Source organism: Montipora foliosa, chromosome 2, assembly GCF_036669935.1.
Source record: "Montipora foliosa isolate CH-2021 chromosome 2, ASM3666993v2, whole genome shotgun sequence".
Lineage (NCBI taxonomy): Eukaryota > Metazoa > Cnidaria > Anthozoa > Scleractinia > Acroporidae > Montipora > Montipora foliosa.
The window spans coordinates 54,372,051-54,384,550 of record NC_090870.1 but is presented as its reverse complement, the minus strand read 5'-3'; the positions used below and the strand labels follow the sequence as shown (position 1 = coordinate 54,384,550).

The 12,500-nt window shown below is 39.0% G+C and overlaps 2 protein-coding genes across 4 annotated transcripts in view; both read right to left on the bottom strand.

Annotated features, from left to right (window-relative positions):
• Nucleotides 1-10,399, bottom strand: part of LOC137993570 (A disintegrin and metalloproteinase with thrombospondin motifs 6-like) — a 25,486-nt gene extending 15,087 nt beyond the window's left edge. Inside the window, exons 1-9 of one of the 2 annotated variants that reach the window (XM_068839507.1) lie at nucleotides 10,262-10,399; nucleotides 8,332-8,457; nucleotides 8,151-8,217; nucleotides 6,031-6,359; nucleotides 5,203-5,383; nucleotides 4,706-4,869; nucleotides 3,752-3,835; nucleotides 1,853-1,977; nucleotides 22-80 (exon numbers count right to left, since the gene is read on the bottom strand). In XM_068839507.1, the coding sequence (XP_068695608.1) occupies nucleotides 22-80; nucleotides 1,853-1,977; nucleotides 3,752-3,835; nucleotides 4,706-4,869; nucleotides 5,203-5,383; nucleotides 6,031-6,359; nucleotides 8,151-8,217; nucleotides 8,332-8,412 (1,090 nt within the window). In that variant the 5' untranslated portion in view covers nucleotides 8,413-8,457; nucleotides 10,262-10,399. Of the gene's footprint in view, nucleotides 1-21; nucleotides 81-1,852; nucleotides 1,978-3,751; nucleotides 3,836-4,705; nucleotides 4,870-5,202; nucleotides 5,384-6,030; nucleotides 6,360-8,150; nucleotides 8,218-8,331; nucleotides 8,458-8,857; nucleotides 8,989-10,261 lie in introns of those variants that run through there. The other variant, XM_068839508.1, reaches the window with a different exon arrangement.
• A 1,644-nt stretch (nucleotides 10,400-12,043) lies between these two features.
• The window catches only part of LOC137993568 (A disintegrin and metalloproteinase with thrombospondin motifs 6-like), a 25,469-nt gene continuing 25,012 nt past the window's right edge, over nucleotides 12,044-12,500 (bottom strand). For both annotated transcript variants that reach the window (XM_068839506.1, XM_068839505.1), the window contains exon 24: nucleotides 12,044-12,500. This exon is cut by the window's right edge and continues 1,545 nt beyond it. The gene's annotated coding sequence lies outside the window, so the exon portion shown is untranslated.

Genomic DNA, 12,500 nt, shown 5'->3' with positions numbered 1-12,500 from the left:
CTTTAGAAAACATTTTCTTACCTAATACTTTCTCACAGCTCTGTCCTTTCTGATTGTCAAGGTTCCGACAAAAATCATATCTGCAATAAGATTGGTAGTTTGTTTTTTAGATAGAGCTATTTAGTTTCAATCGAGTATCGTAAAATTAAAACCAAAGTCCTAACTTTGGCCAATCAAAAAGGACGGAAACAATCCAATAAACCAATCAAAACTCGAAGTAATTACAGGTAGCCGACACAAAGCGCGGGAAAATGTGCACGCGAGAGCCACGATTGGTTTTGGTTTCACTTCTGATTAGTTGAAAAAGTGGCGCGAGAACTTTGAACCAATCACTGAGTGAAGCAATGCAAGGCCAAAGCAATTCACTAATTACTTTCGACACTCAATTGAAAACCGCTCTAGCAAATGGTTTGCGCACAGGAGTTGTGTTAAAAAATTGATGTGAAGTTGAATCAGTCGCGTGAGAGTAGCTCTGGAGAGAATTGTGTGACTTATGTTGTCAAGTTTAGTATTTTAGAATTTATTGCATTGTTCAAAGTCCCTAGCGTGGCTTGCAACAGAGTACAATAGTTTTAAACAAAATCCGAAGTGGTTAGGATGGCCAGAATATCGAAATGAGCCAATGAGAATACGATAATCACATGACTTTTGGAGGGCATATAGTTTATTTGTGGCCCGAGTAGCATCATTTGCGCCGGAGCGGAATTATTGTCAGTACACTCGGCCAAATCTTCCAAATTCATTTAACAAGGAAAAAATGTTTAAGAGATATGTAGCATGAAACTATGGTATGGAAAGTTGTTGCTACAATACGATCAGCTAAACAAGAGCAAAAATTGAGAGAAAAAAAGCAAGAAAACTCATCCAGTATAAACTCGCGCCAACTCTAGCGTTGAAAAAGTATCCTCAGGATCCCATTGGCCGAGCGAAGTTGTTTGACATCTCTGTAGCCAATCAGAATCGGGGCGGCAAATGCATTTTTAGCCCAGGCATTTCCCGTTTGGCCCGCAAAAACTGGCACGCTGACAAAAATCCAAATCTATTGCGTGCAGCCCGGCGCAGAGGCGGGAAAACAAGTGCGAGCTGGTGCCCGTTTCTCTTTCCTGACGTCATCGTTTCTTAAGGTTTCGGCCGTTCACGCCTGTTTACAAGTCTCATGGATCATGGTTCATTTTATTCCACACTATTTACAAAAAAAGGGGGGTTGATAAAAAGTTATGAAAGTTAGGTTTCATGGAACAATCAGATAGGTGAAGCAAATTACGGTTATTAAAATACAACTTGAGATGTGTAGGATGGCCACAGAGACATACGCTTTCGAGTTGGCCATTCAAGCAAAAGCCCTGGGTTTCGTTGGCGTTTTTGGAGTGGATAACAAACGGCAAAGCATTAAAAATACTTATTTTTACACGAAAGCACTTTCGTGTGCCTTTGAAAATTGTTTTACAAAAATCATGTAAGACTGAAAATAGGCGATCAGAATGTTCTGAACCAAAAAGTTGAGGAAAAGAATTGAGAATTGGCCACTATCAAAAATACCATGATACTCTTTGTTTGCCCTCCAAATTTTTGCACGAGCATGTTTTTATTTTCTCTTGGGACTCACAATAGATCGTTTTCACGTGACGTCACAGCGGCCATGTTGGTGTACAAGAACAGTAGACGTTCTCTCCTTTGGGAACCAAACTCTATTTTTATGCATATTGCACGCATACAATTTGTATTGTTTTGTACACCAATATGGCCGCCAAGTCACGTGAGTGAAAACCTTCTATGGTCTGCAAACGTTTGGAGGGCAAACAAAGAATATTACGGTATTTTTAGTGGCCAATTATCGAGTATGTATCATCACCGTGAAATTAGTGCTGCATGGTCAAAGTGATCCGGATTTTTGTCATCCACTGGGTTTTGTCCTTTGGCCCATTCGCAGAAACTATCCATGGTGTTACCCGCATGAGAACTTATAACAAGTCCTTCCTGCCATCAAACAAAGTGAACGAGTTAATGTATGCTCTGTATACGAGCGCGAGTCGCAGTAACAAAGTTATTAATAACTGTGTGTGAAAAAGGTCATGAAAATAATGAAACAATTCCTATAAAATCAAAATCTAGTTAAACTATATTTATTAACCAGAGTTGTAACCGAAATAAATGCGTAACTATTAAACTCGACATCTGAATTAGCTTTCGAACTTTTGTCGAACTTAAGTCGAACTCAATTCAATTGAGTTCGACGCAGCAGAAGTGCGACGTCTGAATCGGGCCTGAGTTTGCTGAGCATCGGACAAGCGTGCAAGAGATCGTGAGTTCGACTCCGACCTGACCAACACTCGGGGTTTTCAAAGAACTGGGGAGAAATTGCCGCCTTGGTTATGGAGTGTTTTCACGTGACATCACTGCGGCCATGTTGGTGTACCAAACTAATCCTATGCAAATACGTTCTTTTGTTTATGACTGCTGGTCACGTGAGTGAAAACGCTTCATAGTCCTTTTGCAACAATTGGTCACGCGACCTCGTTTTTTTACAAACATGATGATTTTGCTGAGTACATGAAGTTATTTTTCCAGAAATAAAAAAAGCAGCTTAAAATATGCTACCATGCCGATATTTGTAAGTAAATCGTTTAAACTGGTGTTTTTACAGTTGAAAGAAATTTTAGTAAGGATTTGTATGGGAATACGACGCTTTGACCAATGCTTCAATGCTCTTCATACAAATCCTTGTATTTTCCTTAGTTTTCGAACCGCTTTGAAATTTTTCTCCGCGGATTGACATTGAAAATTTCGACCCTTGCACATTTATTCTCGCTTATTTGACCCTCGATAAGAATAGGAATAGCTCTGTTTTTGGCGCTTAATTACGGAAATTTCCACTAGAGGGCAAAAGCTTGGAGGCAGTGTGGCCCAGTGGTTAGAGCGCTTGCCTTGAGATCCGGAGATCCCTGGTTCAACTTCCCAGCTGCACTTGTAAATAGCCAACCGGTTTGCCTCCGGCCAGTTGGTATTCTTAACAGTTGTTGTTGTTCTGTTCTATCGCTTCGTTGAGTTTCATTGGCCCTGAAAAGCCCCCTATGGGGAGCGGTCAATTAAGTATGTATTGTATTGTAAACTTTTTGTTCGTAAACAAAAGTATGGATTCTCGAGTGTTTAAATGATCATAAAATCTCTACCTTGAGTGGCATTTCTCTGAAAATTTGTATTCTGGCTAAGTCAAACACTGTCTTTGCATTTCTTGAATTTTTAAAACCCGAGCTTCAAGTTCACCAATTAGGAGTCACGTGACCTATTGTTGCAAAAGGCCGATTACATCCGAAAACATCTTTTCGGTTAAGGACTATAAAACATAGTCCCAGGTCTCACAAGCCTTGCTAACAAACTCCTTGGGACGTTAAACATCCCATTATATCAAGAAAACCAAACAGTCGCTGCTTAGCAGTTGAGATGATTTAAAGAATAAAAGCTGTTTCATGCACAGTCGATTTGATTTTTACCACAATATTCAACGCCAAAGAAAGTTTTTATTTCAGAGCGTGACCAAAATAATAACTCAAAGAATGAGCAAGCGTTGTCTATAACTTTTTCGCAATGTGATTGGTTTGATTCCCAAAATGAGCGTTCCTGATTGGCTATTACATTGCGTGACAAATTGACGCAAGCATGACGCGAGCAGCGTTGTCTAGAGTCTTATCGACAACGGCAAATTAGCCGATGATATTGCGGGATTACAAGCAATTGTGGTAAAAATACTTACTTGATCGTGTTCTAGAATTAACAACTTGTGCAGGACGTACTTTATGTTAGCTCCAATGGAACTGTCTCCTAAAAGACTGTGAACCTGAAAAACAAACCTGATTTTATTTAATGCCTATTTTAAAATATTATGTCTCTTTAAAATCAATCGCCGGTTTCCATTATGATTAATTTAACTCTACTTTGTTTACTAGTCTTCCCTCCCTCCCTCCCTTGACATCCTGTTTGTTTGTCATAACCCTCCTTATGAATGCTTCTCTTGCTAGTTAAAGGGGCTAGGTCACGCAATTTTAGGCAATTTCAGCACTGATCGAATGGTCATAGAATTAACTAAAATATCAAAATAACTGTTCAAAACTATAGAAGAACTCTAACAAAACACAGGGAAGCCAAGAAGGGACATGGATGGACAAAACTGGAGAGGATTGAAATGGATTGAATTTGGGTAAATTTGAAAAACGTCGGCCCACCTTTTTTCAAATTTATATCAGTCTATATCAAAATGTCATTACAAAGCTGGAAAATCATTCTCAGTTGTTATGTGGCCGTGATTTTGCAAATGAAAGACTCTTGCTCTGCCAATTTGACGTTTAGAGCTCATAATTAACAAAATTAAACAAAATTACCTAAAATAGCGTGACCTAGCCCCTTTAACTAGCGTCCTCTTACCGGAAAGGCAGACAGGCCTTTTGTGGAACGCGTTCGAAGGAGTTGTCTCTGAATGAGTGAGTGAACTTTCTATCAATAGGGTAACCTACTAACCATAACTTAGGGTCCTTGGGAACAAAACACGAGAAAGTAAAGTAGAGTATGTTTGCCTACGTGTCAGGCGTTGAGAACAGCGCTCATGCAACGAAGAGGACGCGAAAGGTGTTCTCTCAGAGCAGGCACTCTCCCTGCGCGCCCTTCTCTTGATTCGACTAATGCTACAAAGGCTATGATGCTTTTTACGTACGATGTTGATAAGGCTTGGCACATAAGTCTTGAGTTCTTCGACTCCATGGAAATCAACCATTTTCTTGTCTGCGACGACAAGCGTTTCTATGGTATATTCTTGATTGTAATTCACCGAAGTAGGCATGTCAAATACTTCTCTTTTACTGTAGCCATTCGTCATGTCTGCAAAAAAAAAAAAGCTTCATTTGCAGCCTATCCTCACAGTCCCTTCCTTGCCACAGTAGGCAACTATAAGTTACGTTCGAGATCCGCTGACTACTATGGTAACTGAGTACATGTAAGTGACAGACAGCAAGGATATGGGGAGTTGTCATCAATACCAAGGGGTAGGAAGTCTTGCAAAACCCAATCGGCTCTGCGAGACAACGAAATCAGTACCACATACATGGTGAGATGCAATAATTAATGTTCAGCAGAATAGTTGTTAAAAACTCATTCAACGGCGTCTTTACACAAACCCGGCTAAGAAAATCTCAAAATAATTACTTCACTTGCCTTCCACTCCACACCAGTTCTCAGATCGTTTTTCCACTCCGAGAGCAGTCCCAAGATTCTCTAGAGCTGAGACAGATCTCTTGTGGATCAAATGCGCACGAGTGTTGTTATTGTCTTGTCTCAGACGATCGGGTAGTGGATTTATGACAAATGCATCATCTGCGGTGAGAATTATGCCACGCTTGGGGAAAAGAATCAAATAGTATGATTAACATATTATTTTTGTTGGTGTATATTTCCGTACTTCCAGGACAAGTTTTTTTTTATAATACTAGAATTACTCGATACTCAGGTGTAGTCCCTCATTTACTTTTATATACTTTTTGAGAATATCTTACGCTGTTAATGAATAAATTCGTCAAGAATGGTTTTTAACAAGAGCTTTTGGCTCGGGACATTGAGTAAACATTCCCCACGTTTTTTGAGTCAACTTTAAAGAAAGTTACTATTACTCTTTCTATTACACGATTTCGTGCCATCGATTTTCACATTTCGCAGAAAAAAAAAAAAAAAAACCTGCAAGGCGAATAGAGGGCTTTTAAAATGGAGCTAGCAGCGTAAAAGGGTTTGACCATCATGGCCCTGGATAAGTTCAAGTTGAATCCCTTTAAAAATTAAATATGAATTTAGAACCAATAATTGCCAGTCTGTAACGTATTGCGCCCGACGAATTCAATTCAACGAGTCATATTAAACACCGTGGAATAGATATAGGACTGACTGCATTTGCTACCCCTTACCCTAAATTTACTCTAAATTTATGTCAAAATACCATGGAATAAATTTTTTTCTGGTACTTAAAGATCTCTCTACATTAACTCTCCTTACCAGTCCATCGCAGTTGCTTAAAGCCACTTTTGCCTCCAGTCCTTCTGTTGAGTGCGCATGACCAGTGTAATGACAATGTTTAACATCAGAGGGAAATTCCGACTTTCGATTTCCACGAACTTCAACAACAAAGTTTGGCGAAAGGAGTTTTCCATTCATAGAAACATTCAAGTACAAATTCTGACCAAATGCCGAAAGATAATAGAAAACCGGCTCTTCCATAGCACTTTCCAGGTCTCGACGTTTCCTATGATTGCCATTCGATAGATCACTAAGAAACTTGCCATCCTTGTCAACTTCAACTGGATGCGTCACATGATAGTCTGGAACTAAACCAAAAATAGTCTATAGGGTGTTAATCGAGGCCTGGTCAGCGCCAGCCAGCGTAAAATATCATGACAACTTCCTCTTAAGCAATGTATAGCGCTGACCATGTTTCGAGTCACTTTGCCCTGGAGGCCAATAACTTTTCGAGCCCAAAAAGCCATTTGGGAAACTGCTACCCACTTGTTTTGAAAAACTGGTCTTTTAATACGTTTTCAAGGTAACAAAAAGCAAAAGTGATTTTGAAGTTTGATTTAATAAAAGTTGCTCGATACAAGAGAGAAACTTTTGAGAAATGTGTCTCTAGTATAGTTTGCTAAAGGCTGGTTTATGATCGTTACGATCGCTGTGATCTACCTGGAGAATGGTTTCCACGTAATCGCTGCGATTGCTACGATCGCTGCCGATAGAACTGAAATCTATCTCAGCGGTCGTGGTCGCTGCGATCGCTCGTGATTGGTTTCCCAGTGATCACTACTACAGCTGAACTTTGTTCCTGCAATCGCGGCGATCATAACAATCGCTGCGGTTTCTCGTAAAAGATTGAAAATTCTCTTTCGGTTACTTGTCTCGCTTCTTTGAGAAATGGGTCGAAGAATAAGCTGATATCAATCTCTTTTTTTCCATTTTTGACGAAACGCAAAATTCAGCTCGACGTTTGCCGTTTGGCGTAAACCGGATACAAAATCTCCCTATTGTTGTTATAATACGTTTGGATACAATATATAACAATGCAAGTTATTTTGCATTCATGATAGGTCTGGTCGTTTTTTTTATTGGCTCTAGCTAAAGAATTTACCGAACACTTAAAAATGTGCTTTGCGCACGCTAAACGAACCTATTGAGAGTATAATTGCAATTAAATTTCAGCACACGGTGATTATCGCAAATGAAATTCAGTGGCCTTATGAGCTCGCCAAACTAATCTATTTGCGAATGAAAAAAGAAATAAAAGAGCGATATCAATTACAAAGTTTCGTATCTGTTTTGTTTCTTTGCGGTAATTTAAAATTTGGCTCATTTTCGAGCATTGGAAAATTTGTTTCACCACGCGATTACCGTGAATTAAATCCGGCTGCATGTCTAGTTCTTTTTTTCTAATATCATTTCAGTCGAATTTCCGGCCAACCTTTCTCGAGAAAAAACATTTTTTAAAAGCTGAATGAAAAGCAGAGTGTATTTAAGTGAGTGTATTTTTTGCTTGGATGGAAAAATGTCTTTTTCACAGGAAAATTATAAAGACAACTAAAAACAATTGTCCTGTTTAATTCACATCTTTCGTAACTTTGAAGAGAGAAAACGATATCCAAATTACTTGAATCGGCTTTTGGTAGCAGTTCACGAAAGACCGGTTGAATGTTTCCATGGACAACGCCTTGTTATAGAAAAAAAGTGTGCATTCGATTTCGATGGGCGAACAAAGAGAGCCAGAATTATGTCCCCGAACTTAGAAAAAATGTTTAATCCAGCCCTATGAAAATCCTCTGGTCATTATGATGTAGCCAGCTACAGTCGGTGACAGATTCCATGGAACCCTATACTCGAATATACAGATCTAAGCTTCGGCGTCTTACCCTCCCCTCACAGTGTTGTTCGCGCGCGAGTTTCTGAGCCCATTTGGCAAAACAATATTGTTGGGGAACAAGGCATTGCAAGGTGTTTCAACAATTTTGTCCGAGGTTGTTACTCCTCGTGTAATCTCTTTTCTATATTGCAATTCAAATTCCGACTCCTCCCTTTGTAACCCAGCAAAAAGAAAAAAATGTAAAAGGCAATGAATTTGAGCGGTTACGTACCACCTCTAAGAAACGGGGCGCCAAAAATCCTTTCTTTCTCATTGGGTGTAAGCAGATTGTGCAGATTCTAAAAACAGAACAACGTGAGATAAGTTTAACTCAAAATTGCCCGAAGTATATAGACGAAAATTGATTAGTTTTTTTCTTAGGTAAACGTTTTATAATATGAACATATTCTTACCGGGAACTCATTCACGTTTGCTGAAACCCCCGGAAGAAACAGAAGAGCGAAAATTTTAAAGAGAAGCCTTGAGAACATCATTCTGGAAAATGGCTTCCACCAGCACTCTGTGGGATGATCTGAAGCCTGTTATAGCAACAAAAAAAGAAACCCAATTCGCGGAGTGCGAGCTTTCCCCAGAGTAATTTGACTTTTAAATCAGGACGATGTTTACAATTTTTAATGTTTTTATCCTTTCGCTGATGAAGTAACGCTCGCAGCTGTGAGTCACTTCTCATTGTCTAATTCGGTTCCTCTTTTGGCGATTTCTCCATTAACGACCACGATTACATGCAAAAGACAAAAAGAAAACTACTTTCCATTGTATTGCATGGTCCTCCCTTTTCCATTCCCTCATTTCAGTGCCGTATTATTTCTCACATTGTTTTTTAAATGAAATAAAAAGTTCAACAAAGAACTTTAAATGCTAATCTCGGAAAACTATCAATGCTTGTAAAATAGAAGATTTTTTTCAGTACAACATTACTTTGATGCGGGAGCAATTGATGGTTGCTCTCCCGTTGTTTGAAGTCAAATTCCCTCGCGGAAACGACTTTCTGTTTTGACAGAAAAAAAGGATATTAAGAAGCAAATAAGTTTGTTGGAACAAGTAATTTCTTTCCAGAATACTAAGGTTTATACTCTTAATTGAAGATTCCAGATTTATAATAAGAACCCCCGCAAGATTGAATTTTCTATAGGCGCAGATTTTGCTCTCGAAAGTTATTTAAAAAAGACACGTAACTTTGACTTTTATTTGTATCAGATTAAGAGAAATTAAAATAAGTTCACTTGTTTCAAATGCATTTTGGAGGATAAAACAAAAACACAGAATTCCTATCCAAGTGAAGAATGTTGCATTCTTTGATAGAAAAGATAAAAAAAAATGCTTTAATGAGTAAGACTCATGCTTTCTGCAATGTTTATGCAAGTCTTTGGTTTATTATTATTTTTTTCATAAAATACGATATGAACCATGGTAATAAAAGCAACGTTTTTCGTTCTAAATGAATTGAATTTCTGCGGTCGCAAGGAAGGATAATCTACATGGGAATCAGGTTTAGTCTCAGAATTTCACGTTTCCTACAATTTGGCGCAAAAGCTATCACACACTCCATCTTGTAAAATAATTTTATTTTGTGATCGTTAAGATAGAGAAAAATAGCTCTTTTCGTCGAAAAAGATCCTCCAAGCACAGATGATTAGCTTCGAGATGCTATCGACGCGGCTGCACCTACAATAGCTTACCTCACTAAAGAATGTAGGGTGTGTCTTTTCATCACCTTAAATTAAGTAACGCTCTTCATTGAAAACGTAAAATAAAACAGCCATGAACTTGGCCTACCCAAAGTAGTAGAAGTCAAATATTTGAAATTTGTTTGTCAAGCGTTTTCTTCCGTTTAAAAAGCAAGATAGAATGACATTCTGTGTCAAAATATCTTCAGAATCACTCGTATTCAGACATACAGTCTTAACCACTGATTCAACAAAAAAAATTATATTTGCAGACCACGCGGCGCCGGAGGCTCTATAAACTTAAAAATGACGGAGATGTGGTGATAAGCCCTGGTGAGATCGAAAAACATAATTGGAGAATTCGTTGGATTGACGAATTTACATCCGGCGTGTAATCTTGGCAAAGCTCTTAGTATTTATCAAATAATTTCACTCTGGCCCTTTGGTGTCAAAGCTCTTCGTTTGTCATCCCTAATTTTAGTGTTCGAGAGAATCTTGAACCCAGCATTAAACTTTGTTTTTAGTGGATCCAATTCTGAATACATACAAGGAAAACACTAGATTATTATCAACAGTCCGGATAAAGAGCACATTGAGAAAAAGCCTTCCTCTGGAACTGCCGCTTGCACTAAAAAATGTACTGTGAGCCTTGTACCTGAGCATCCGGTGAATCGAGAAAAGCACTCACGATTTATTCGCATTCCGTTCAAAGTCTGTATGATTGTAAACTTTAAGGTAATGAGATGAATGAGATCGCAGGCGGAAATTTCATGCAGGCGCTAACAGAGTTGTGGTCATTACTTTCTAGAACGTTCTTCAAGAACTTCTGACAGCCTTTGACATGGCTGGAAAAACGACAAAAATGTCGATGCGGCTTTCCTTTTATCGTAACCAAAATCAATTTAATTGCAATAGTTACTTTGACCCAATGCCCTTGAAGATAACAGTCTTTCTTTTAAAGAAAGGAGATTGTTCATTTGCGGAGTGGCTGTCGATATTGGATCACTTAATTGTCTCAAGGCTTGACATAATTCCGGAATCTTACCCCAAGGCCATCTCTAGCAAAATATATGCAACGGTTGTCGCCGAGAGGTGAATTACAGCTTATCTGTTCTTCCTTATAGTGTAAATGAGACACATCCTGTAGTGATCGGTCATCCTGTAGTGGTCAAACGTTAGCCAGTCAATATCATGTCTGAATATTTAAATGCACGGAATATTCTTGGAAAAACATTTTTTGTCACTGCACCTGCTGATCGCGGTAAACAGTGAAACTCGTGGGAGTATTTTCACCTTAAGTCTATTGCATCTAAAGTACACACCTCACACTCTATTTTAGCCCATTCAAAAATAATTTATAAAACGTTAACGTGGGCGAAGCCCAAACGATGGTCCAAAAATACAGTCGCCAGCAATTGGTTCAATTCCTGATGCAAGTATCATGTCCAAAAGGTGAAAAAGGGTCTAGCTTTAGCGGAAAAAAAGAGTGAAGCATTCCATTTCGAATCGCATTGATCGTTTTGACTTGGACAGGCTATACTGTAGTTCGTCGAATGGATAGATCGTCGAATAATCAGACAGTTACCGTCCACTTCAGTCCCGGCTACTTGAAAGACGAACTCCCGTGACACATATTTTATACCAGATGGGCGCGCTTTATATGTTTTCTTTTAGCTCTTCGTAGATGAATTATTTGTTCCTGGAACAGTAACTAAAAAAGATTTGAGAAACAGGTCAGAAGTTAACGCTTCTGTTATTAAATTTAAATATGAAAAAAAACTGAGAGGTTAGGAACTGAATTTCTGACTTAGACGTTTTTCTGCAGAGTTCAAGGCACCATAAATCTTTGTATATTGAGAAAAAGAAACTGGACAGCTGTAGAAAATATGTCTAATGGACTTTTATGCTGATATGTGTACTAGTCTGCGAGAGCAGGCGCCTATTTAGGGTTTTGGTTCACACGCTAAGAGTGCGAGAAAGGGTCGATGAAGGCAATTTGACGTCGAATTGAATTGTAAGGTAGCTGTAAGAATACAACCGGCTGGAATGATTGGGTTTACACTTCTGTAATATTTTATTGTGGATATTTTGTGTCTTTTAAAGAGGTTAGCATAGTTGTATTGGTTCAGGCTCAGAGTTTGTTTGATTAGTGTAGTATACGTTCCAAGAAGAGATCAATGACGACAAACATCCTTTTGACGGCTCAAACTGTAACAAAAGGAATATCAACAAATATTTCCTATTAATTAAAATCTGCCCCCGAACTCACCGAAAAATGGCAATTTTTTTACGACATCAAAACGTTAGTGAAGCTTTTTTCCGCTTTCAAACGGGCTGTCACGGAAAAGTTGATGGGTTTTTCATTCTAAATGAAACGGTAATCAATTGCACAATTAAAAACATCGGGAGGGAGACGCGGGCGAGAAGTTCCGGAAACACGCTCCGTGTATACGTATATACGTTTCGTGCCTTGTGAGACATCCTGGAACTATTCACTTTCGGTTACGTTCCTTGTACGTAAGATTTCTTGCTACCTACTCTCACTGCATTCTCCGAACGAAGCGGGAAGTAGCGAAGTAAGAAACAGCACGAGTTTGTTCGTGGATCACGTACCCACTCCAACATGCCGCGGGCACATAGATAACTGTGCGGGGAGGAAATGTAAAAAGAGTTGTCCATTAGATTAACATTCCCCCTTAATTGTTCTTTGTCTTTTGATCACGAAAGAAAAACGTTAGCTTTACTTCGCTGTGCTGCCACTGATAAAAAATGGTTGTTTGCTGATGTGTGATGTGACCCAAAAAACGACAAGGACGATGTGACCACCACTTCTACGAGAACGTCATCTCGCGATCAAGCGAAGTCGTTCCCCACGGAGAGAGATAGAGTGGACA